Source organism: Phodopus roborovskii, unplaced genomic scaffold (genome assembly GCF_943737965.1).
Source record: "Phodopus roborovskii unplaced genomic scaffold, PHOROB, whole genome shotgun sequence".
Taxonomy (NCBI): Eukaryota; Metazoa; Chordata; class Mammalia; order Rodentia; family Cricetidae; genus Phodopus; species Phodopus roborovskii.
Window position 1 is genome coordinate 71,605 of NW_026126265.1, and position 26,107 is coordinate 97,711.

A 26,107-nucleotide genomic window follows, 5' to 3' on the forward strand; every position below is an offset into this window, starting at 1 on the left:
AGCAACAGCTCTTTAGTAAAAAAAAAAAACTAGGGTTTTGTTTATACATCATTAGGGGTCATGTGTGTGGGTGGCAAGAAATGCTTAGTTAAAGTATAGGGTAAAGACAGCCCAAGATAAACTAATTAGATCTAGAATCACAATAGATAGAATGCATTCTATCTAACCTCTCCACATCATTAAAGTTTTAATCAAACATCCTTTGCAGATGCAGCTTTTCTTTCTTGGATATATATATATATATTCTTATTTTACGTATCAATCCCAGTTCCCTCTACCTTCCATACCCACCGACTCCCCCTCCCACCCACCTCCACTCCACAGTGAGGGTGATGCCTTTGAGAAGGGATCATCAAAATCTGTCAAATCATTTGGAGTAGGTACTAGGCCCTCCCTCCTGCCTCTAGGTTAAGGGAGTATCCCTTCATGGGGGATGTGTCCACAAGGTCCTTTTGTGCACCAGGGATACATCCTGGTTCCACTGTCAGAGGTCCCTTAGACTCCCCAGGCCTTCTAGCTGAGACCCATGTTCAGGGGGTCTGAGTCAGTCCAATGCTGGTTTCCTAGCTATCAGTCTGGGGTCCATGAGCTCCCCCTTGTTCAGGTCAGCTGTCTCTGTGGGTTTCTGCAGCCTGGTCTCGACCCCTTATTACTCCTCCCTCTCTGCAACTGGATTCCAGAAGTTTGGCTCAGTGTTCAGCTGTGGGTATCTACTTATGTTTCCATCAGCTACTAGATGAGGGCTCTATGATGGCATATAAGTTAGTTATCAATCTCATTATATGGGAAGGGTATTTAAGGTAGCCTTTCCACTGTTGCTCAGATTGTTAGTTGGGGGTCATCCTTTTTGGTCTCTAGACATTTCTCTAGAGTTAGTTTTCTCTTCAAACCTTTAATGGCTCCCTCTATTATGTTTTTTTTCTCTTGTCTATTCATCCCCTGACTCAATCTTCCTAAACCCACATGTTCTCCTCTCCTCCCCCTCTCTTTCTCCTAGCTCCCTCTCTACTCACTGCCTCCACCCACTCCCAATATGTGTCAAGGGATCTTGTTCCTTTCTCCTTCTGTGAGGGACCTTGTATGAATCTCTTAGGTTCCTCCTTATATTCTAGTTTCTCTGGCGGTGTGAATTATAGGCTGGTAATCCTTTGCTCTATGTCTAAAATCCATAAATGAGAAATTCTTATTTACATTGGAAAGATTGGAATGCTGGCAATACATAACTGGAAAATACATATTTGATAGAACACTGGAAATGTTACTCTAAAAAGTCTACGGACACTTCAGATCATCTATTGAGTGAAGATTTGGAATGAGATCCTACCATGGCATGGTTCTGACCTTAATCTGCAGAGGCAACTATTAAACAACAGCTTTCTGTGATGTGTTGATAGACAGCTTAAGGGATTTTCAACCTTGCAATGATTGATATCCTTGGTCCTAATATTTTTTTAACGTGGTTTGATTGCATGCGTGTGCACCATGTACATACCTGGTACACTTGAAGGTCAGAAGAGTGTGTCAGATCACTGGGAACTGCAGTTTCTGATGGTTGTGATCCACCATGTGGATACTAGGAATTGAACTCTCATCCTCCATAAGAAAGTGAGTGAGCTATCTCTCTAACATGGGTCCTAATTCTTTTTGTACAGCTTTATTTTCAGTAGTATTTGTTAATCATATACAACAATAGGTTTCATGACATTTTCATACATGTCTATAACACAGCGTAATCATATTCACCCCTTATCACACTTTTGCCTTTTCCCCACCTGTCATTAAGCATTGTTTATAGCAACACAGGTGAGTTGTTCCTAAGACTACATACCCCTTATCAGTGAGTGTGTCATTGACAAAAACTGTCTCTCCCCCAGCCTAACAATCATTATCTACCTACAGCTATTTAGGGAGGGGATGACTCATAAGCTACTCTCCCAAAGCTGCTGTTAACTGCTTATAAATCTTCAGGGAGGAGTGGGTCATGTAATTCTCTGGAGGGATTGTTAACATGCTTGACAGAATATTTAGCAGGTTCTCTGGTTTCCCACCTTCTTTCTGGGTGCTGGCGATTGAACTTGGGGCTCCATGCATCCTAAGTACAAGCTCTAACCCTGAGCCTTCTGCCTCCAGTTTGTCCAAAGGCATTTTTAAAGTCAGGGACTTTTTTTGGGGGGGGGTTAAAATAGGTGAGAAAAATCTAGTACTTGCCCAAAGGAGGGAGATAGCAAAAAGATAAAAGCCACGCTTACCACACGGTGGACAGACATGGCAAATGTGAGTTTTAGAGAAAGTGTAAAAAAGCCTGAAGTGCTAGAGAAGCTCTGGCCAGTGTCTGAAAGAAATGACAGCAAAATAAGCTACACCCTTCTTAGTAAGGTGGACAGATCCAACGGAACCTCAGGGTGGCTTGTAGGGACTGTAGGGGTTTAAGGTGAACCAGCCTTCCTGAAGGGTTATTTCCTTGGCCAGGTGACTGACCTGCCTGGCTGGATTAACTGCTTTTTAAATATATTTTTTTTTGATTGTGTGTGTGTATGTACACATAAGTACAAGTGCCTCAGAGGCCAGATGCATTGTATCCCCTGCAGCTGGAGTTGCAGGTGGTTGAGCCATGACACAGATACTGGATACTGAACTCTGGTCCTCTGGAAGAACAATAAGTGTTCCTAACTCCTGAACCATCTATTCAGCCCCAATAATTTATTAGGAAACTGTGGCACAATTCCGCCTGGAAATAGGGTTCTTTCTTTCTTTGGGGGCGAGGGGTTCAATACAAGATTTCTTTGTGTAGCTTTGAAGCCTGTCCTGGAACTCACTCTGTAGAACAGGCTGGCCTTGAACTCAGAGATCTGTCTGCCTCTGCCTCCAGAGGGCTGGGATTAAAGATATGCACCACTTCTTGGTCAGGTTTCATTCTTTTTATAAATATAAATTACTATTTTTTTTTGTTTGTTTTTGAGATTGCATCATTTTCCTCTTCCATTTACTCTCTACAAACCTGCCCATATAGCTCTTCTTGGGTTTAGGTGCCAATTTTAGCCAGACTGAAAAATGTTTCTCAAATATGGACCCTTCACTGCTACTCTGACAAGATAATTCTGAAATCATTTAGGAAGCAGACCAAGTACATTCTTATTCTAAAAAAAAAAAAAAAAAGTAAATCATCTCCAGTCACAGCTGTGCCAATGAGAGTGAAACCCCACTCTTACTTTGCTGAGTAGTCCTCTAGGTGATGGACGTTAGCATCTTCTGGGAAGAGGTCTCTGGACTTCCTCCCAGTGTTTTGTTTAGGGTGTTATTTAGACCTATGGACTTTCACTAATTAGTTTTTTTTAAACAGACAAGAAAAGGCACAGTATTTAATTCATATGCTATTTGTATCAGTTACTATAAAAAGTCATGACATAAGTATGCATCTATTTGTAGTTACAGAAATTATCACACTGTCAATAACACTTTAGTGATCAGATAATAAATAATATTCCTTCAAGGCAGAAATTTGTCATCTGATCATCATTTCCACCAGCTGTTTAGATGATCAAAAGTTGCTGAGTGTTGACACACATTAATAACTGGCTTTATTGAGTAGATCTAAAAAAAATGCTGTACCCCTACACAAAAAAATGAACAAGGACTGACAAAACTTCACAGAAACTATTGAAGATAGGCTTAATTATTCTGTGTCTGAAGATGTATGCTTGTAATCACCACACTTTGGACTGTAAGACAGTCTAAAGTTCAAGACCAGCTTGGATGACACAGATAATTCCTAGATTAGGAACATTCTAGGAAAATTCCTAGAATTATTAAGCAAAATAAAAATATCTGTATTTTTCATGTGCAAAAGAATGAACGTCTTAGGAGGCTAATCATAATAGGTATGTTAAGGTTCTAACAAATCCATTTTACAGAGTATGAATAGTCTTCAACTTCACTAAAAGGCTGTTTTCTAAAATTCTGACTGTAAGCTAGCACTTGAATGGCACTTAGATCCTAATGTCCATTTCCAAATACCTATGACCAATCAACTGCCAGGTGGCCAGTAATAAGCCCACTACTTATAGAGATGGCCTTTTCAGGAAAGGAGATTTGAATATCAGCGGCATTAGCATGAAAGAGAGGAAGAGGTTGATCCTTCTGGATACCAGGCCACTTAACTACATGAAACACTTATGGGTGATGAAGTATTAGAGTACTTCTGCTTTATATATGGCTACTTATAGACACTTAAGAGTTTATATTTTTTTCATTTTTTATTTCTTAAACTAAATATAAACCTAGCAGCTACTACTTTAGATTTTATTTAAATTGAAAACATGAGTTTAGAGAAAAGATGGAGCCAGAAAGCTTTGTAATGTTATACATCAGTGAGCTTGAACTATAGGGGTCAGCTATCCAACGTTATACTCAGACATTTGCGGACCTGTGAGTCAGTGCATTTTTAAGAGCTCAAATACTAGAGTTAGCTAGTCTGGGTTCAAAGTCTGATGCTGCCTATGCTAACTAGATCTGTAACACTGAGATATTTACCCTCCTTTCCTCATCTTAAAACAATGAAAGTAAGTGATAATTAAATGGAAATGTATTAGGTCTACTTAATACAATGCCTGCCACATGGTATTTACTTCATAAATGGCAATTACATTGATTATGAGTTTGGCTCAATTCCTTATTTCCTACTTTAGGAAGAGAATGTTTTTTTTTTTTTGTGTGTGTGTGTGTGTGTGTGTTTAATGTCTATCTTCAATAATAAATATTTTTGGTCAGTGACATATCTTTTGATAGTATCTAAGTAATCACAATGACAAGCCAATATGGTAGTAACACAGTGACCTTTATTGAGAAGGTCCAAACATCAAAACTGAAGTATTTTTCAGTTCAGTTTGTCGAAATACTTCAGTTTTCCAGCTGGATCTGGGATTATCTGTTAAAACAAAAAGCAAATTAGTCATTTAAAAAATCCCAAGTACACTCTGCAGAAAAAAATAATGGTATCTTGAAATTCGCAGGCAAGTGGATGGCACTTGAAGAAACCATCCTGAATGAGGTAACCCAGTCAAAAAAAGAGAAACACAGTATGTACTCACTCATATATGGATTTTAGAACTAGATCAAATGATCACCAGCCTATAATTCACATCACCAGAGGAACTAGGATACAAGTTGTATTCTAAGAGATTCATATAAAGTCCCTCACAGAACTGGGAAGGGACAAGTCCCCCAGAGCTCAGGTAAAGTGGGGGAGGACAGCTAATGGAGAGAGAAGTAGGAAAAAATGAGGGGGGGGAGAGGAAGGCATGTGCGACCAGGAGGATTGAGCCTGGTTAGGAATGGAAAATAGGAAAGAGAGAGAGAGAGAGAGAGACAGAGAGAACATAAAAGAGGGAGCCAATATTGGTTTGAAGATAAAGTTGAACACAAAGAAAGGTCGAGGGAACTACAAGACTGCTCCCAACTAACAATCTCAGCTTCCGTGGAAAGGCTATCATAAATGCCCTTCCCGGAGAGTGAGATCAACAACTAACATCTCCATGGAGCCCTCAACTAATGCCTGTTGAAAACAGGAGCAAACACCCATACATAAACACTGAGCCGAACTAGAACCCAGAAGCAGATGGAGAGGACAAGACCATGCGGTAGAAGTACATAGAGACAGCTTACCTGAAAAAGGAGGAGCTAAGGGCCACTAGACTGATAGCTGGGAAGCCAGCAGGGGACTGACTCGGACCCCCCTGAACATGGGTCTTAGCCAGAAGGTCTGAGCAGTCTAAGAGACCTCAGACAGTGGAGCCAGGATGTATCCCTGGTGCACAAAAGGACTTTGCAAACATATCCCCCATGGAGGGATAACTGCCTTATTCTAGAGATAGGAGAGAAGCCCTAGTCCCTACTTCACAGGACCTGTCAGATCCACATGACCCCAACTGGATGGCATTCCCCTACATATGGTATTGTGGTGGGGGGTTGGGAGGAGAGGGTGTTTAGAGTGCATGTGAGAGGGCAGAGAGGGTAAAAGGGAGGGAAGGAGGGAGAACTGGAGGGGAGGGAGGGAGAGGGAACTGGGATCGACATGTAAAATAATAAATTAAAAAAAAAAAACCCAAGTACATTATGAATACTTTGCCATTATTTACTCTCCTCTTTAAGTAGAAACAAATCAGATTATGTATTACGTTTAGGAAAAACTAGATTTGTGCTATCTACTAATCTCAGATACCCCAAGAAGCAAATAATATATTTTCAATGAAATAACATCATCTTACCCAAGCAACCCAAAATTTCCCACAGCTCTTCTCTTGGCCACCAAGCTTTCATGGTACATTTGAGCCCAATCTAATTAACACATTGAAAACATGGCCACAGATGTTAATGTATTTGCTGATTAGATGATATTATATAATAGCCTGAAAAGGGGGATGTGCACTGACTAAGGGTTCATCAAATTAGCTTTAGAGGTATTTCAAGTACTGGGGGCTGAACCCTGGGACCTTAAACTGTTAAACAAGAGCATTATCACTGAGCTGTACCTAAAGCTTTTTTAAAAAGTTTTTCTTTTCTGAGATAGGACCTTGATGTATTTCCTATCTTAGTTTTGAACTCTGGTACAGCCTAGGCAGGTCATGAACATTTGATCTTCCTACCTCAGCCTCCTAAGTAGCTGAGATTACAGATTTGTATCACTAAACCTGGCTCATAATGCAACATTTTATAATCTTAAGCTGCAAAGTAAAAAACAACACAAATAGCTAATAAATAATTCAGTGGGTAAATACTCTAAAAACAAAGAAACTCCTCCAAAGAGCATCTTAAAGAAGATGTGAAATTACAGCATTAATGGTATTTTGAGCACTAGATATATTAAAGATAAATTTGCATGAGGTTGGTTTATATTTGGTTAATTGTACAGGATTACACATATAACTATGAATCAGAAGCTACTAGTTTAAAAAGCATTTCTATTTTAAGATAGTAGGCAATTCTGCATGCAGGTATATAGCAAACCAACTCTGACAAAAAAAAAAATAAAGAATTTGCAACTGGATGGCATCACCCTACATATGGAATTGGGGTGGGTGGATGAGAGGGGAGGGTGGTTAGAGTGCATGTGAGAGGGTAGAGAGGGTAAAAGGGAGGGAAGGAAGGAGAGAGGGAGGGAGGGAGAGAGGGAACTGGGATCGACATGTAAAATAATAAATTAAATAAATAAAAATGCTTTGACTCCAAAATTTAAGTTCAAGGACAAGTTACTGGGGAAACGGATTTCTATTTTTGTTTCCACAAAAAAAAAAAAAAAAAAAAAAGAAAAGATGTGGATTCCTTCCAGACTAATGTGGTTTGATCAAGCCAGACCACCTGAAACAGAGTACCAGGTGATCCTACATTCAAAACAGCTGGAAAAAGCAGCCTTACAGACTACAGACAGGATTTCTGAATCTTCTTAGAATCCCCCATGACAGCATCCCTCACCAGCAGGAAGTAGTTTGGAAAGAACAACGTCCACATTCCCAAATATTGTCTATAAATGTTTGTTTTCATTAAAAAAAAAGAATTTGCAGGTACATTCTGAGTATTCAGCTTCTGAATTATCAGCTAAAGCTCCAAAGAACAGACTCAGTAGGAAAGTATTATAGGATAAACAGTATAGATTTCAGAAAATATGCTATTCACGAGATTAAATTTTAGAGGGCATAAACTTCTTTAAGAATCTGGTAAAAATCATGGATTTACAGAAAAATGTGTCAACGTGTTTAATTCTTAAGTGACAAAAATAATTCTATGTGTTTTTGGATTTGGTCCTTCTTTCAACACACATTTACTGAGTACCTGCTATATGACAACCATTTAAACTATTAGCCAGACAGTATGTATTAACATATTAGGTAACTAATAGCCCTTGTCTTCAGATTTATAATCTGTCATTTTTAGACTGCTAAATAGTTTTAAAAACAAGTTGATGGGATAGTGAATGGGGCTGGTATAGAGTGCTGTGGAAAAGATTTTCAAGACGACATCTAGCTGTAATATGAGTGAAGAGGAGGAGCCAGTCAAGCACACAGAGGGCAATGCAGAAAGAACATCAAAGGGGCTGGAAGATGGTTCAGTGGGTAAAAGCTGTTGTCATGCTAGCTTGATGATCTCTGGAACCCTCATAAAGGTGAAAGGGAGCAGACACAAGTTGTCCTCTGCCCTCCAAACAGAGATGATGGCATGCATAGGCACTTATCATACAAACATACAATGCATAGTAACATTGTTTTAAGGAAGAACATAGAAAGCAAAACCTTAAGGCAGCATCCATGTTCAAAAAAGAGAAAGGAGGTGGAGAGACGGCTCAGAGAATAAGAGCACTTGCCACTCTTCCAGTGGTCCTGAGTTCAATTTCCAGCAACTATATGGTGGCTCACAAAAAAGAGAAAGGAGTACATCTGTCTCTCGATAATGGTACTTCTATTTTAAGAAAATTCCTTCCTTCCTTCCTTCCTTCCTTCCTTCCTTCCTTCCTTCCTTCCTTCCTTCCTTCCTTCCTTCCTTTAATATTTTGTTCCTAACTACCGTTTGATTTTCAGAAGCTATAAACATGCGAGGTTTTAGATATTATTTAAGAAAAGATTCCTGCAAGTATCTAAGTCCTTTTAGTCAAAGACTACTTCAAGAAGAAGTTATGAACTGTACCAGTATTCCTAAAGGGAGGAAGTGTATCTGTTTGAATCTTAAAAGACAAGGAGCAAACCATTAGCTTTGGTGATCATTAAAAGTAGATTTTCTTCAAAGCTTTCTCCTATGCAGAGAGGTTTGCTCAGGGCTGTTTCCTTGGCTCACAATGTAGGAAGAAATTCCATACATAAACTCTAAGTTGATTTTCCTACATCTCTACTTTGCCCTTTTGCTTTCTCCTTTTAAACAGTATTATTTCTCTGGATAGTTAGCTTTAAAATTCACAGTATTATCTGTATTATGACGTCTCTTATTTTAGCTACTCTCCTGCCAGTCCAACAGATGTCTGAAGTATGATTTCTGCTTAATAATGACTTGTTCATTTTAGAATCAGGACAGTCTGATTATAAGGAAAGATCACATTAAAGTTGGCATACATTTTTTGGCTCTGGCCGTGCCTTTAACAACTACAACAAAATTAATGTGACTTACTGTTTCACTACCAGGTTTCCAGCCAGCAGGGCAGACTAAAAGGAACAAAAATAAGACAAAGGCAATTAAAAACAGTTTAATTTCCTTTAGCAACCCCTGAACCTGTTTCCATGAGAAAGAAAAAAAAATCATATTAAACATGTACAGACTGCCAAGCACTTGGCTTCTGTTAGCTTGTCAGCTAAGTTTATGAGCAGGAAGCTTATCTATTTTAATTTTTACCAATTATTCTTACTTGCAGTTACAATATGAAAAATCAATTGGATATTTATAACAACATTAGAACTAAAAGGCCTAGGTAAGTCATCCCCTTGAGTTTACATATATGAACAATAAATTATCTGCCCTTATATCTTAGGGCTTCTACTGCTGTGATAAAATACCATGACTTGGGGAAGAAAGAGTTTATTCCACTTAGACATCACAGTCCATCTGTGAAGGAAGTAAAGGCAGGAGGTTAACGCAGGAACTAAAGCAGCAGCCATGGAAGAGTGCTGCTCTGACCTGTTCCCCAGGGCTTCCTCAACTTGCCTCTTTAATAGCACCCAGGACTACCTACTCAAGGGTGGCACTATTAACATTTAGTTTAGGCTTCTCACATTAATCATTTTGTGAGTTACTGCCAAGGTGTACTGTTTGTCAACAGACTTTAGAATGTGCAGAGTCAGAGAACTGAGCTATATTTTCTATATTCCAAAATTTAGACAATTTATACATTTCTGGGTTACAGAGTATGGCTGATATATGCATTCTCTGTGGGATCATTATATGAAACTAATCTAACTCACTGTTTTTGTAGTAAGAACATTTAAAATCTACTCTCAGGTACTGGAGAATTGGCCCAGTGGTTTGGTGATACTGCTCTTCCAAAGAAACTGTGTCTGGTTTCCAGCATCTATATCAGGTGTTTTACAACTACCTATAACATTGATTCCAGAGTTGTGATTTCTGGCCTCTGTAGGCACCTGGACATACATACTCTCACAAACATACTAACACAAACCCATATTTAAAAAAAAATCTACTCTCAGCAATTATTGTAACTTTTTATTGAGACAGCGTTCCACTGTGTAGCTGTAGATGGCTTGGAACTCACTATGTAGATCTGGTTAGCTTTGAACTTACACAGATAAACATCTGACCCCCGCCAACCATACTCAGCAATTACATTTTAAAGGCACACAAAACATGTTATATTTTAGCAAAATTTGATTATTTTTCTATTTAGGTACTGCTGAAACTTGTGAAATGTGGACTGACAGATTATTGGGTAACACTGAATAATCTTAACAATTACATTAATTTAAAAAGCTAAATTGGAATGGTCATTCTAACACATTCACTGAGATGTAGAGTTTGAGACTGGGCAAATATTTGAGCAATGTCTTAGGGCTTCTACTGCTGTGATAAAATACCATGACTTGGGGAAGAAAGAGTTTATTCCACTTAGACATCACAGTCCATCTGTGAAGGAAGTAAAGGCAGGAGGTTAAGGCAGGAACTAAAGCAGCAGCCATGGAAGAGTGCTGCTCTGACCTGTTCCCCAGGGCTTCCTCACCTTGCCTCTTTAATAGCACCCAGGACTACCTACTCAAGGGTGGCACTATTAACATTTAGTTTAGGCTTCTCACATTAATCATTAATCAAGTTAATACCCCACTGACTCACTTATATGCCAACCTGATGGAGGGACTTTCTCAAGTTCACTACAATACAGTAGTTAATTAAGTAGCTAAATATAATAAAACATAAATAAATAAAACCCACATTACTAAATATTGTCATGTTGGTGCCACAGTTTTATACAACCAAAATCTTAAAAATTCTAGGAGAAACTTTTTTGAGTTTATCCAAAGGGACTGTGCATATAAGGTATATTTTTATATCTTGTTTATAGTAAGCAGAAGATAATAGAGATACTTCGATAAAACATTTAAATTAAAAACTTTGCTTGCTAAATAATTCTACTAAACTGAAACCCATAATTAGAGTATGTTGGAAGCATTCAAATTACATTTAGGAGTAAAAAATTAAATTATGCCTTTGTCTGCTCCCCTCATACACATTAAAAAAAAAAAAGATGGGCAGGAGGTCATAGGCCCTATATGGGATCCTAATACTGTTGATTTGCTCCATGGACATGATGCCAAACTGCCTTCTAACAATGTTACATGTTTGAACACAGATAGTGCTGCTTTCAGTTGCAGTGGGGGCAGTTAATTTATAACTTATCAAAGTGCTGATAATAAGTGGCTGTTAAGTACTTGGTCTTAAAGAGGACATCTGTATCTCCAAGGTTTGGAGAATATCTTGGAAGATGGACAGAAACAGTCTTAAGAGCCAGAGAATGAGAAAGACTATTAGGAAACCATGTCTTCTGGATATGACAACTGTATTCATCATCATAGCAGTTATGGTTACCTGCACAGATTGGATAAGGGGAGGGGTGCATCCTCCACTCTTCATTGAGACATTTAATGTGGGAAAGAGAATTATTTTCTTCAGTAGTATAGCTACTAATAAGTTGCCCATGGTCCAGAAAATAACCCCAACCCCTAGTCATGTTCATGTAAGCAACCCTAATAAAGCTCAATGGGTCTCCAATAAAAATACAAAAGTAGGATGGATCTTGGAAGAAAGGAGAAGAGTTTTGGTGGGAGAAGTGGATAAGAGGGTAATAAGGGGTAAAAAAGACCCAAATTCATTTTAAACATATATGATATTGTCAAATAAGAAAATAAGGTTTTAGAAAAGAAAGGTACCTTCTCCATGCTTGTCAGTGTACTGGAATGCTTGAACCAAACGCAGTGTCTCGTCTACTGATCTACCCACAGGAAGGTCATTCAGAGTAATCTGCCTTAGGACTCCTTTGTCATCAATAATAAAGAGGCCTCTGTAAAGCATAGGGATGGTAAAGGTGATTCCATTTCTTCTCAGTTAAGTAAGTATTCTGCTGTATGGAGTCAGCAGTACTACTCTATTGCTACAGACATTCTGATCCTTATATAGTTTTGGATTATCACTGTTAAATTTGGTTTTGAGGAACTGGAGAGGTAGTTAAGCAGGTTAAAACACACACTGCACATTTCAGAAGACCCAAGTTCAATTTGCAGCCCACACTTCAGGCAGCTCAGAAGCCTTTTACTCCACTTCTAGGGATCTGGTGCCTCTCTCTAAAGACATATCCACATACAGATTTTAAAAACCTGGTTTTGGGGGAGAGGAAAATCTGTTTTCAGATGAGCGGTTCCTACCATCTTTCAGGATTTATAAGCAGGCAATGGAGGGGCTTAAACCCTCCTTGTGTATCTCTAGGCAAGTAATGGTTGTTTTTTTTTTGGCCACTGGTAAGGTGGCCATGGTCCTATAAACCACCCTACTTCAACTCACTGGGCCACACACATATGCAAAAAGGACATGAAAGTAGAGGATATCTACATGTATAAAAATATTATAATGAAATCCCATATTATATATAATGTTTTAAAAAACTTAATATATCTAGCGCTCCATGTCTTTAATACCAGCACCAGAAAAGCAAAGGCAAATGAATGTTTGTGAGTTGGAGGTCAGCCAATTCCAGACTAGTTAAGGCTACATTTAAGTCTCTGTTTCAGAAACAAACAATTTCTCCCTCTGAAGGGGAAAAATATCTTTAATCTGACTTTAAATAATCCTAGCACTTGGAGGGGTGGCAAAGGCAGGGCAACCTCATCTCAAAAAACAAGCTATTAATCAAAATAAAAGGGAAAATTCAGTATTAGGTAATATTACTTGGTCAATATTCAACAATGTTTAAGTTTTTAATGCTAAAATTTCTTTTTTTCAAATAATTCTATTTTTACTTACTAGCTCATGTAAAAGCTGCCAGCCTTGTATACAGAGTGAGTTCCAGGACAGCCAGAGCTATAGTGTCTCAAATAATTAAAAGCCAATAAAGCTGAAAAGGCTGTTGAGTGAGATACTGCCTTAGTCTTTCCAAAGATACAGGTTTGCAAAGTACTAAGTACACATTAGAAAAACATTACTGGAGCCAGTTCATAAAAAAGGAAAGTGTTAAGGGGTTAAGTAGACCCAGATATAAGTGTGGTCTCTGCTATTAACTTATTCTGTAACTCTCTAAATTTATAGAAATCTACATATCTGCTTCTTTTATCAGTAGAGAGGTTGCCAAAGCCCTCTACCAGCTCTAACAGTGTGCAACTCTATAGGGAAACAACAGTTTAAAGTCTATCTATAACGTTCCTGCAAATACAGCAAAGTAATTTTTTTTATCAAAATATCTATCTTCTAACTCTGAAGCATCACCCATTATAAATATACTTGCATTTCTCAAAATGTTAACCAAAGAAGGGTACCTAAGAGTATGGCCTGAGTCCTCGAGGTATACACCATAGTCCTTTGAGATCTGATGGTTCAGGTCTGAAAGAAGTGGAATCCTTATTGGCCCCAGTCCTCCCTGTCTTCGAGGAGTATTAATCCTGTAACAGAGAGGACACTTCAGTTCTCAGAGATAAGTGACATATTAAAAATCAACTCTTTCCACATATGAAAGTACATAAACACAACCATATATATAACAAAAACAGGCTACTGTACTTTCTATTTTCATGCCTTTTTTCTCACTGGGTAGGTAAGCATATCCATATTCTTTGAGTACTAAATGCTGATACACTTCTACATTTTTAATGTATAAAGTACTACATTTTATTGATCTCCCTGCGCAGACTTAAAACTCATTGCATTTTTCTTTCATAAATACTGCTGAAAGTTTGCTATACACTTATCCTTGCATAGTTCTCTGATACCTTCTAGAAGCAGAATTGATAAATTAAAGGGTGTGCACTTAAGGTGTATAAGATAGGATAACTTGCTGATCTCCAACTCACACAGATCTGTTTGCCTCTGCTTCCCCAGTGCTGGGATTAAAGTCATGGGCCTCCATGGCCAGAAAGACAGGGTTTTTAAAAACATACATTAATTATATAGAATACTGGATTTTATTATAATAAAAGGATGTGTCTTAAGTCTTAGAACAGATCACAAGACAAAGCCTTGAAAAAGGTGGGATGCAATGAGAAGATCTTACACTGCTCTGCAAGGCCAAGAAATTCAAACTCCATATGAAACAATGAAGGAATTTAGTCACAACTTCAAATCCATCAGTCTGTAATCTGAAATCGCAGCACTTGTGCACTGTTACTACACCATGGAAGGTCACTGTCATAGTAGCAAAATAAAACCAAAATGGAAATAGTGTTCTGTGGGTCTGAAGCCTCAGTTCTGACATCTAAGTGGAAACCTTGGCTAGGATTAGTATAAAACTTATCTAGTTAAGAATATAGCACCAAATTCCCATAGCAAAGCACACTAGAGGGCTAGAGAGATGGCTCAGTAGTTAAGAGCACTGTCTGATCTTCCAGGGATCCCGAGTTTAATTCCTAGCACCCACATGGTGGCTCACAATCACCTACAGTAGGATTCAATGCCCTCTTCTGGCATGCAGGTGTACATGTAGATAGAGCACTCATACATAAAAAATAAATCTTAAGCGAAAAGAAAACACACCCAAATTATGTGGAATGGTATAATTTTTTCCAAAGCTGTCATGAAGACATGAATTTTATTCCTGAAAGTTTTACAATCAGTACAAAAATGATAAAGCAAATGAGCATGTAGACTTAATATTATTTTATTAGTAATCAGGATATATTTGTTTTTTATAATTGTAGGTCTCCAACCAATTGGACTCTGTCCTATATACTTTGTATTTATAAGTTTAATGAATTAAATATTAGATTTTCAAATCAAAAGAATTCTCAATGATCTTTGTGAAAAAATTTCAGCACAAAACTGCTGACATTATTCAAAACTTATATATATACCCATACACTTTTCAGACTTTGATACATGCTGCTGAGTTACTCTCCAGAAATGTTGAACCCTCAACTATGTCTGAGTGCCATTCCTTTACACCTTTAATAACATTGAAGCTTTTTTCAATCTTGGCCAATGAGACAGAGAGAAATGGCATTTCTTTTCACTTTAACTTGCAGTTCTTTGCAGCTTGTTAGGTGAAACACCTCATGATAATGCATTTTTAGAAGTTACGTTTAGAACCTTTTTTTTGTTTTGCTTTTATATATTGACACAGGCTCTTACTTTGTAGCCTGCATTGGCCTTGATATCACAGAGATCCCTCCATTTCAGCCATACTAGTCTAAAATTAATTTTAAAAAATTTACTGAACATGGGTCTCAGTTAGAAGGCCTGGGCAGACTAAGGGACCTCTGACAGTGGAACCAGGTTGTATACCTGGTTCACAAAAGGACTTTGGGAGCACATTCCCCATGGAGGGATACTCCCTTAAGCTAAAAGCAGGGAGGGAGGGCTTAATCACTACTCCAAATGACTTGACAGATTTAGATGACCCCTCCTGGAACTGGAAGGCATCACCCTACATGTGGAGTGGGAAGGATGGGAGGGGAGGGAGAGAAGGAAAGAGGGAGGGAGGGGAAACTGGGATTGATATGTAAAATAAAAATAAAAAATTAAAAAAATTTACTGTTTTGAAAACTGTAAAAGCTAATGACTGAACCAACAAACTGATGACTATATAACAGAAGTGTTCTAATTCTTTTTCACATCAAGGATACCCCAAAAAATTATATTACTACCATATTAAGAGCTATTTACACAAGACTAAGAACTAAATCTATTCAGTTTATCCCAGACTTAAGGCAAAATACTGACCAGGCCAAGTGGGTAAACTGAGAGTCGACAGAGCATGCCACTACTTCAGTATTTATAGATCTGAATTCTTCAATTCGGTCACCAAAAGCAATGATTTCAGTTGGACATACAAAGGTGCTGAAAGTTGAAAAAAGAAAAGTCAATAGTCTCAAAATAAGCACACATCTGAACTTTCAAATGAGTTTTTGTTTATTATAGACACTTTTGAATATATAAACATACCTTAAGGACACCTCATAGATGAGTTTTCTACATGTGAAATTCTAAGACAGTATTTAATTAAATACTTTAAATAAATTTTGAGTTCTCAATTGCATTTCAACAAATTTTCTTCTTACAATTCAACTAATCAGTATGTGACCAATGTTTCCTTCTTCCTCACAGCAACACTATTTCACGAGCTTTTAATTAGTATTTTGTAGTTAAGTATTTTACAGATTTCAAGGGAAGTAAGCAATGTCTATTACCATTTTGCTTCATCTTTCTTATTCCTATGAACAAGCCTCTTGTACATGTAATTTATAGATGAGGCAATATTTTTTAGGCCTCCCTCCTGCTTTTAGATAGTTCCTCCTCCACCTTGTGTTAGTTACAGCCCCATGTAAAATATGCCCAGGTAACATAAAATTCTATCAGAATGGCAGGTTGAGAGGATATTATTCTGTGCACTAATTTTAAAAAATGTTTTATTATTTTATGTTTGTGAGTGTTTTGCCTGCTTATATGTTTGTGGAACATGTATGTGCTTGGTCCAGGTCACCTTGAACTGGAGTTACAGAGGATTATAAGAGGTCATGTATGTATTGGTAATCAAATCTGGCTCCTCTGAAGAGAAGCCAGTTCTCTCAACTGCTGAGCCATCTCTATAGTCCCACTGGAGATAATTGTTTTCAAACATGGTTAAACTTAATTTTGTGAGCTGTAGCCATTGTTAAAATGTAATATAAAAATGACAATACATCACACATAATGATGCTATCTATTAGACATTTGTGCACATATAAATTTGTGTTTAGTAGTGACATTAAATCTTAACTTGAAGCTAGGTTTAGATCTCTAATTTTCAGAAAGGGACCACTTGGGAGTGCCAAATTAGAGGTGTTTTGAGAAGGTGGTATTTTACCACTTTGTATGGCAATTTTTCAGTATTTAACATTAAGCAAGGCTGTGCTTATACACACAGGCTGAATATTATCCTGTGTATATATCCACATGTATTGGGTGGCAATGAAATATGTGATTCTTAATGTCTGGGTTATGGCCCAAAAGTTTGAAAAACAAATTTAGGGGACAAGTTCCCATTTGAATCCAATAGTAGATTTAAAAATAATTCAGTTGTTTAAGCACAGCATTGCCATATGCAAACATACATTTCTAACTGCCCCTGCTAACTTTGGTTTTATTACATCCAGTAGTTCCTAAAAGGGTTAATGGTCAGATTCTACCTTCTTTCTTATTATCTCAAGATTTCTACTTCTGGTTTCTGTTAGAAATTAACTTATTCTTTTGGTTGATAGAGCCAGGCTGATTAGAAAGATATTTATTAGAATTCTTTCCAGTTGGCTTAGTACAAAGCGTTGGCAAACTTTGTTCTACTGGCCAAATCCTGCCTTTTATTGGTGATATTTCTCTGAAGCAAAGCAGGAAACATGCATGTATATTTTATCTATAGCTCCAAGTATGGAATGGGGGGAAGATGGACAGCTTTATGGAGATAACAAGATTAAAATCACTCATTGTTCTTTGTCCTAACTTCTGGCTTACAATGTATAGAAATTTCCCTAATTTTCACCTGTTTAGATTCATCTTACTGGGAAAGGTAAAGAAATTTTTTAGTTGCTTTTTGTAACCCTACCCCTCCCCAAATTCAAATAGAAAAAATGAGAGGTTGAGATAACTAATTTTGTGTTTGTTGCTTTTAACTCTTTTATGAGAAAGGCATTCTCAGAATTGTATGTTTCAAAATAAACTCATTGATGTGAAATAACTACAAGCCAATTTATAATTGAATTCATGGGCATTCAAATAATGCTGTCACAACTGAAGAACCCCACAATCAAAAGTATTACTATATATATATATATATATATATATATATATATATATATATATATATATCATATCATTAAAATGTTCAAATCTCAGGAAAATTATATAGCAAATAAAAAGAGCAAAGCTTTTATAGTAAACAGAATTATGTATTAACTCTTGCAATAACTACTTGCTAAAATATCAGTCTATTTTCTTGTCTTTGTGACTCACATATATGGTAGGTATTACCATCCTCCTCTCAAGCTTGCCTTATTAAGAACCACCAGTTGAAAAACAAATTCTGTTTGTTGTTCTTGAATAACAAATGACAAAGACTGGCATTTTATTAGTGGGCACTTGTATGCATTACTTACAAATCGAGTGGGTAGAAGAAAAAAACTAAGTACTTCCCACGATAGTCAGTCAGTTTGAGCTCCTTGAATTCTCCGTTTATCACAGCTGTTCCTTCCCAGTACGGTGCTGGCTTAGAAACTAAGAAAGAAAAACAATGTTCTATGACACTGAGAAAGTTTTTGGAATTGCAAAGGACATCTTTAGAACACTCTAAAAATTGGGGCGTCTAAAGCTTTGGACTTCATTGGCAGTCAGGAAGCTTACTGACTTCTGAGAACTTAGAACAATAACTTACTGTTAGAGAATATAAGATACATAGAATTACAAAGAAATATAATTACCCTGAAATGCAAGTATAAGCAATTTAAAAAGTTGGTGATATAATAGCTGTGTGTTCAATCACACCTTCAAGGTATAAGATATGGGAATGATCCCATAACCCTAAGATAACACTGACAGGATCTCTGCAATAGCTATCATATGGCATGAAAGTCTCTGTGACTCAATGGGCAATAGGTATAAGCAAGTACTTTTGGACTGAGTGTGAGTTGTTGCCCTGCCTGTAATAGGAGGGAATGCTAAATTTCAGTTGGATGTTAGTGAAAATAATTTTATATATAGATTTTTATCCTGGTTACTGCAATTAATACACATTAATTGAATGAAATGATAAAAATTTTTCTGTCCATGTCCACAAAGTTTTATTATCTTATCCTTGTACTAAACATTTCAGGCTATTTCATTACAGCCCCTCCAAGTTATCCCAGATCATGGGATAGTTTTCCTAGAAGGCTTGAAAAAGGAGACTCGCCCTAACCTTTTGAACAGGTTTCAAATGACCTGATGCATAGTGCTGCTGTACTGTAAAGGCATAACTCTAGCTAGTACCCTTCTTGATAATTATGTCTCTTCATGATGTTGACACATTCAAATAACACTTTCAAAACCATTAAAAATACTGAGAGCAATACTTGCTTCCAAGTTGAACTAAAGTTTCTAGAATCAAGCCTTATATTTTTGTGTAAAAGCCAGCACTAACAGTTGCTCTACAAATACAAACTGAAAATTCATTTCTTTGAGAAGTTAATACATAGCATGTGATTTCTTACACTGATCTTTTAAGAAAGGCCAGAAGAGAAAATTAGAAATGTGCTAAAGTCTGCATATTTTATATTCATCACTTCAAATAGAAAGCAGTTATAATAATTGTAATGAACTATTTTGACACCACTTAAGGATCTTACACATATAGAAAACCGTATCAGGAAAATAAATCTTGTTCTGAAAACTGATGTTTACAAAATTTTGTTTTGATAGTAACTACAGTTACTTTGCTAAGATTTTAAAATACAAAATTCCTTAAAAAAAAAAAAAAACCCTGTGTATCAAAAACAAAAACAAAAAACATGGTGATACACACCTTTAGTCCCAGCATTCAGGAGACAGAGGCAGGTGGGTCTCTGAGTTTGAAGCCAGCCTTGTGGTCTACTTAGTGAGTTCAGGGACAGCCAGGGCTACATAGAAAAACCTTGTCTCAAAAAACAAACAATACTGTCTTAAACATGCTTTAGCATAAGGATTCTGGTAAATACAAAGAAAATAATGAAGACAATTTAAATCACCTGTCTCTCTATCATTGGTTTACTACATTTTGATCTTTCCTACTTTTTTCAAACACAAATCTGGATCATGTTGCATCTTCATCTTTTCCTCTCATTCAAAATGTAATTTATGACATTTTCCATGTTATTAAAATGATTTGAAAGTATAGACTTAATTGCTCTACAATATCCCCTTCTATGAATAAAATTCCTCATTTTCTTCAATTCTAGATAAGCCTGCATATTACATAGATATGTAAAAATTACATAAAAATTTGAAAGGTTTCTAGTAAACAGAAAGCTGTTACACCTACTAGTTTTTCTTTTTCTTTTTTTTTTATACTTCCAAATATAGCTTTGGAATGGCTTTGTTTCCAACAGGAAGTATTTTGAGTAAACACATTTCAGAAGATCTTCCTCAGGCAAGTGAATTCAATGGGACCTGGAAATATTACTGCTTTAAAGCAAAGCTGGCTTTCTATAAATAATCCCAAAGTAGTTATATTGTACTATAAAACTGGAAAAACAGTCTTTCTCGTTCACTTCATGTGGTAGCAACATCCCATTATCACTAGAGTTGCATAACTGTGAAGTAGCCAGGTGTGGTGGGGCAAATTTGTAATCCCAGAACTCTACAAATTGAAGTAAGAGGATCACAGTGTTTGTAGCCATTCTGTCAGATCTCTCCAGGCCCTATGCTCAAATTGTCAAGCATCACTATTTTTTCAGAAGATGATGGTATTTGGCTGCAACAACCAAAATTCAAACATATATCTACAGAATGTCAAATAATCCCCTAGAAAAGTGGGTTAGGGAAAAGAAAGACGCAGGCTTTGTCTGGATGTCCTGGTCATTTCCTTTTGGCAATCTTAATATCCAGATGCAGCAAGCCTCAACTTTCTCACTATACACTTAGTCTGACGTGTCTTTTTTGAGAGTGGCCACTAGCTTCAAACACTGGACAGAAAGGCAAATAATGAAAAACCTAATTGACAGTGCACAGGATTTACCATCAACCCAATTGTGCTACTTCGACTCCCTATCCCAGTTTCCCTCCAAAATACTCTATAATAAAGTTTTTTTTTTTTTTTTTTTTTTTTTTTTTGGAACCATTAACAGCCACTAACTATATAAATTTTGGGGAAATGACTTCACTAAGAATCTTTGTATGGTATGAAAAAAAAGTATGACCTTCTCAGTATTTGTTTAACCGCTTCTCTGTTTAATCAAACTTTCTGTGAATCATTATTCAACTTATCAGTGTACTTTCTTCCCTGAAAAAGACAGGACTGCTGCAGGCATTTTCGGGTATTTAAGGAAGTTTTTTAGTTTGCACAACATCCTTCATGCCTGCAAGCCCGGGACTAGGAACACCCCCATTTGCGGCTTTAGGGGACCGCTACTTCTCCCGAAATCTGACCAGAGGAAACAATTTCTTTCTTCACACCAGGAACCCACCTACATCCTAACACCCACAAAGACAATGGGGTGGACCCAGAGCTCGGCCTTGGGGGTGGGCCCAACTCCAACCCCACCCTTTCATAGCATCCACGGTAAGAATCTAAGTATCCCAGAGTTCTGCCCCATCCACCCAACATCCGCAGAGCACCACCTACTCTTGGCTTTGCTTAGTTGCAGGGAGTGATCTGCGATTGAAACCCGGGACACCTCTCCCGGGTACACTTGTCCACCAGCGTAGAAGTGGCACTCATTTTCGCGGGTCCGGAACCGCTCCTCAGTCTCTAAACCCTGCAGAGCTTCGGTTCGCAGCAGGAACAACAGGAGCGGTGGCAGGAGCAGCACCAGCTTTCGAGTCCAGCGGCGGGACGGAGTCGTGGCGTCTAGCAGCTTGGACTGCGCCTCCATGACCAAGCGAGCGCGAATACACGTCCCTCAGCCAAAGCGCGGAGTCCCCCCGCCGCCAGGAGGCTAAAACGGCGCGCTTGAGACCACGCGAACCAGGGCGCGGCCTCGCGAGACTTGCTCCGCCCCACTCCGCCTCTCCCCCCTGCCACGTGGGCACAGGCCCCTCCCCTCCCCCAGCAGGCTTCTGCGCCTGCGTCATAGAGTGGGCCCAGCTGAATTGTTTTCCTAACTTATCGAAAGCTGCTTCCAAGGGTAGGTTGTGACTGGTCTCCAGAGCTCTGGCGACCCAAATCTCTGCAGATGTAATTCCATGTCCATCTCTATAAGAGAGCTTCCCTACCTCCTTCTCACTGTATCTCTTCAGAAGTTCACAGTAACCTATATACCTGTGAAGGACAGGGCTTCTCTGTGTAGCTCTGGCTGTCCTAGAAATGCTCTGTAGATCAGGCTGGGAGCGAACTCACAGACATCCGCCTACCTCTGCCTCCCAAGTGCTGGAATTAAAGGCGTGCACTACCACCGCCTTTCTGCAATTTATATTAATAGTTAAAGTCACCTCCATACATTTTATTGTTGTTTTTGAGAGATCATACTTGTGTGCACTTAGGGAACAATGGGATGAATATAACTTGAAATGTAGTAATTTCCTTATTTTCCTGTCAAGACCTAAAAGTTCCAAGAACCGCACCCCCCAGTGCAATACAAAAGCATAATTACCCCTTTACCATCTAACCTTTTCCTTCGCTTGTCTTGCCTCTCCTATCCATGATACATTCCCTGCCACCATTTAGTGATTGCCCTAGCGCCTCGAGCAGTCCATCCACTTCAGCTTGACAAAGACTCAATTGTGATATCACCTGTCAGCTCGCTTTGGCCCTAGTGCTGCCCTTCATGCACTAACCACAAGTCAATGTTAGCCCCTGCCCGTCCGTCCATCTATTTACATCTTTTTAAAAATAGTATTAATTATTATTATTATTACTATTATTATTATGGTTTTTCAAGAGAGGATTTCTCTATGTAACAGTTCTGGCTGTCCTGGAACTCACTTTGGAGACCAGGCTGGCCTCGAACTCACAGAGATCCACCTGCCATTTTATTTTATTTTAATGGGTGTTTTGTTGGTATGTGTGTCTGTGTATTGACTTTGTGGTTGGGGCTTATAGAAGATGACATTGAAGGATTCCCTAGAACTGAAGTTACAGTTGTGGGCTACCGTGAGGGTACTGGCAATCAAACTCTTTTCCTCTGAGAGAGCAGCTGCCACTTTTAACTTCTGAACCAACTCTCTCCAGCCTCCTTTATTACAAAAATTTAGATTATGGACCATTACTGTATCTGGTTTCCCTTCTTCTACACATTAATCCTTTCATGCCATAAATTCCTAAGGCACAATTGGCATGCATTATATTACTCTATTAGTCCAATATTCTTTTTGCCGCAGTGCGATCTATTAATGTTCCATGATTTCCCTCTCTAGATCTAACCTTTTTTTTTTTCAGTTTGGTGAGCACTCACAGATAAAAGTATATAATTTGAAAAGCAGTATGTCCTGGCTAGTCTTTCTCTTCCATCAGGAATTAAGAGGACAAACAGCCAGTTGGTGACTTAAGTGTGTCCCAGGTGTGTGTGTTGTAAAATCAAATGTGGTGCCAGGGGTTAGGATGCAGCAGAGCTCAGTCTTAAACACATGTCCAGGAGATTCTGGGTTCAGGTTCCAGAAGCTTTGTGGCTCACCCCTGCCCCTGGTGCCCTCACCCTCACCCACATCTTCTGGCTGAGAGGAGAATATACTTACTCATAACATTTTCCTGTAGCTCTTCACTTTCTGGAGGTCCATAGATGATAGGCCTCTGACGTGGTAGCTCTCGTTCCCATTCTTCTCCTTCCCTAGCCTCCTGCTCAACATGGAATGGAAGCAGGACCCTGGGGGCCCGGATTTGAGTTCCAGAGACTCGACTAAGGCCTATGCCCCCTCTCGGGCGGCTGCGGTGATCCATGGTGACTGTAAAACAGCCACTAGCCTTAGTATATTCTAGGCCCTGAGACTGGCTTCTTAGTTTGAATTTGAGTTTTAAAAAAGTTGGGAGAGAGCAATATATTTCTATACCTCTTTGCCCAAGGCTGAGCTGAGGTGCCCCAGTTGGTAGCAGGGACTGCTCACCAGCTGGGATCCAGTGACCCCTGCCCACTGGGGAGAGTGACCAGACTGGCCACCTCCCTGGGACCTGCTCTATGTCTCTAAGATGCTCTGGAATCTCTTGGTAGCTGGCATTCTGAGTGTCACTTACTCCGAGGCCTTTCAGCCAATGATATTTGGGCAGACATTGTGCTGTCATAGTAGCATCCACCAGGAAGCCTCAAGTGTAGGCCCTGCTCTCAAGGGCCCCACCATCCAGCTATAGTCAGTTACTCATTATAGATGCAATACCATCAGGTGGTGCTCCTAAATACCACAGATACTAATCAAAGATCACCTAAGTGTCTATATATTAACTTGATTTGCCCACACATTTTTTTTCTTTTTTACTTTTAATGGGCCCTACATAGTAAAGACACTCAGAAAGTATACCCTATGTGATTTGGCAAAGTGGCAATATATCGTTATGGAATCCGTTTCTGATATTGTCATGGCTACATTTGCAGGTCCCACTATGGATGTCAGTGTGCAGGCTCTAATCATATCTGGTTTCTTCCCTCTGCCTGGTATCTTAAATACTCAGATACTACACCTGGCATTTGTGGTCTCCACCTGTGTTGGGATCGTTTCAATTCTCTGAATGATCTACATAGCTACTTCTCCACATGTTCATTTGTTCCTGCAAACACTGATTTGGTTTGTTGTTATTGCTGTTGCTTGCTGGTGGTTCAGGTTGTATCCTGGCTGGATACAGTGGCTGGAGGGAGATAGGTAAGAAGTGCTGAGATGAGGTAGATCACTGTAATAGGCACTTGTGATGCTAAGAGAGCTTTGAGATGTCAATAGGCACCTCAGCCTGTTCAGGGTTTCTTTAGGACCTTACCATGCTGAAGTAGCATTTGTCCCTATCTCATTCTAGAAGGTGTTTATTTACCACCTGATGCTGAAACAGCTTTTTGATAGGTCCATGTAGTCTATGGCCACACCACCCTAAACACATCCAATCAAATCTGAAAGGCCCATGTAGGAAGAAACTTATGTCTCCCCTAAAGTGCAGCTACTACCTGGCCAGCCTTGTGAACATACAGTCTTGGAAGCTGTGTTTGATTCTGGTGACTGCAGCCTTATTTGACATCTTGACTGCAGCTACATGAAATACCTCAGGCAAGCATCTTTGCTGTTTAGCAGTTCCTGAATTTATGACCCTTATAAACTGCACGTTTCATGTTTCATGAATATTTATTACTGTTAGACTAAAAGAACAAAGCCTCAATATAGTTCCTGTATTGCCATTCTTTGTATTCATGCTAGATAATGTCAGAGTCAAGTTTAAAAATTAAACATTCAGGGCCAGGGAGTTGTCTCAGTCGGCAAGAGAGCTTGCTATGTAAACCCAACAAACTGATTTTGGGCCTGTGTCTTAGTTTGCTTTCTATTTCTATAGAAAAACACCATAACTGAAAGCAATTTTGGAAGAAAGGTTTATTGGGCCTACACAGTCTGATCGTAGTCCATCATAATGAGAAATCAGGGTAGGAACTTAAGGGAGGAACGTGGAAGCAGGAACTGAAGTAGAGACCTTGTAAGAATACTGCTTACTGGCTCACTTCTCATGGCTTGTACAGCCTGATTGCTTATATAGGTCAGGACCACAGGTCTGGAGGTGGCATTGCTCACAGTGGTCTGGGCCCTCTCACGTTAATCCTTAAATAAGACAACATCCCACAGAGTTACCTACGGATCATCTGATGAACACATTTTTTTTCAGTTGATATTTTCTGTTCCCAGATAAATCTAGTTTGTGTCAAGTTGACAGAAACCTAACCAGCACATCCCAGAGTCTCCGTAAAAAATCAGATTACAGTAACACAATATACCTAGAGTGAGATGAGACACCAGGTAGCCCGAAGGACACAGTGAAAACAAGGGTTATCCTGTCTCAAGATGGAAAGCAAAGAACTGATTCCTCAAGTTATTCTCTGGTTTCCACACATGTATGATCTTGTATACACACACACACACACACACACACACACACACACACACACACACACAAAATGTCCTCAAATTAGTGAGGACAGCATATGCTCATCAGTAAAGGCTCCTAGAGTAGAAAATCACAGCTGTTTGTCTTATACCACTTGCCACACTGAAAGCAGCCCCTTGATCTATATGGGGGAAATTCTGCTGCCTGTCTTTTGTACAGGCAGGCAAG

The 26,107-nt window shown here is 38.7% G+C and overlaps 1 protein-coding gene across 2 annotated transcripts; it reads right to left on the reverse strand.

The window, feature by feature from the left end:
* Positions 1-4,813: 4,813 nt before the first annotated feature.
* Positions 4,814-23,818, reverse strand: Prdx4 (peroxiredoxin 4). Of its 2 annotated transcripts, none has more exons than XM_051179688.1 (7): positions 23,551-23,818; positions 18,306-18,423; positions 15,901-16,017; positions 13,506-13,628; positions 11,910-12,040; positions 9,148-9,182; positions 4,814-4,924 (listed from the first exon to the last, which is right to left on the reverse strand). In XM_051179688.1, the coding sequence occupies exons 1-7, from the start codon at positions 23,750-23,752 to the stop codon at positions 4,874-4,876; spliced, it is 777 nt and encodes a 258-aa protein (XP_051035645.1). In that variant the 5' UTR covers positions 23,753-23,818; the 3' UTR covers positions 4,814-4,873. The 2 variants fall into 2 exon arrangements, with proteins under 2 accessions (XP_051035645.1, XP_051035644.1); XM_051179687.1 differs by lacking the exon at positions 23,551-23,818 and adding an exon at positions 21,503-21,795.
* Between the last annotated feature and the right edge of the window lie 2,289 nt (positions 23,819-26,107).

What these genes read in the sequence shown, in the direction of transcription:
- Prdx4 (XM_051179687.1), bottom strand. Translation starts at nt 21,752, where the DNA reads ATGGAGGCGCAGTCCAAGCTGCTAGACGCCACGACTCCGTCCCGCCGC. An exon ending in TTCTTCTACCCACTCGATTT is followed by an intron (nt 16,018 to 18,305) that starts GTAAGTAATGCA and finishes TTCAACTTTCAG; the next exon opens with CACCTTTGTATGTCCAACTG. An exon ending in CACTGACAAGCATGGAGAAG is followed by an intron (nt 9,183 to 11,909) that starts GTACCTTTCTTT and finishes TGTTCCTTTTAG; the next exon opens with TCTGCCCTGCTGGCTGGAAA.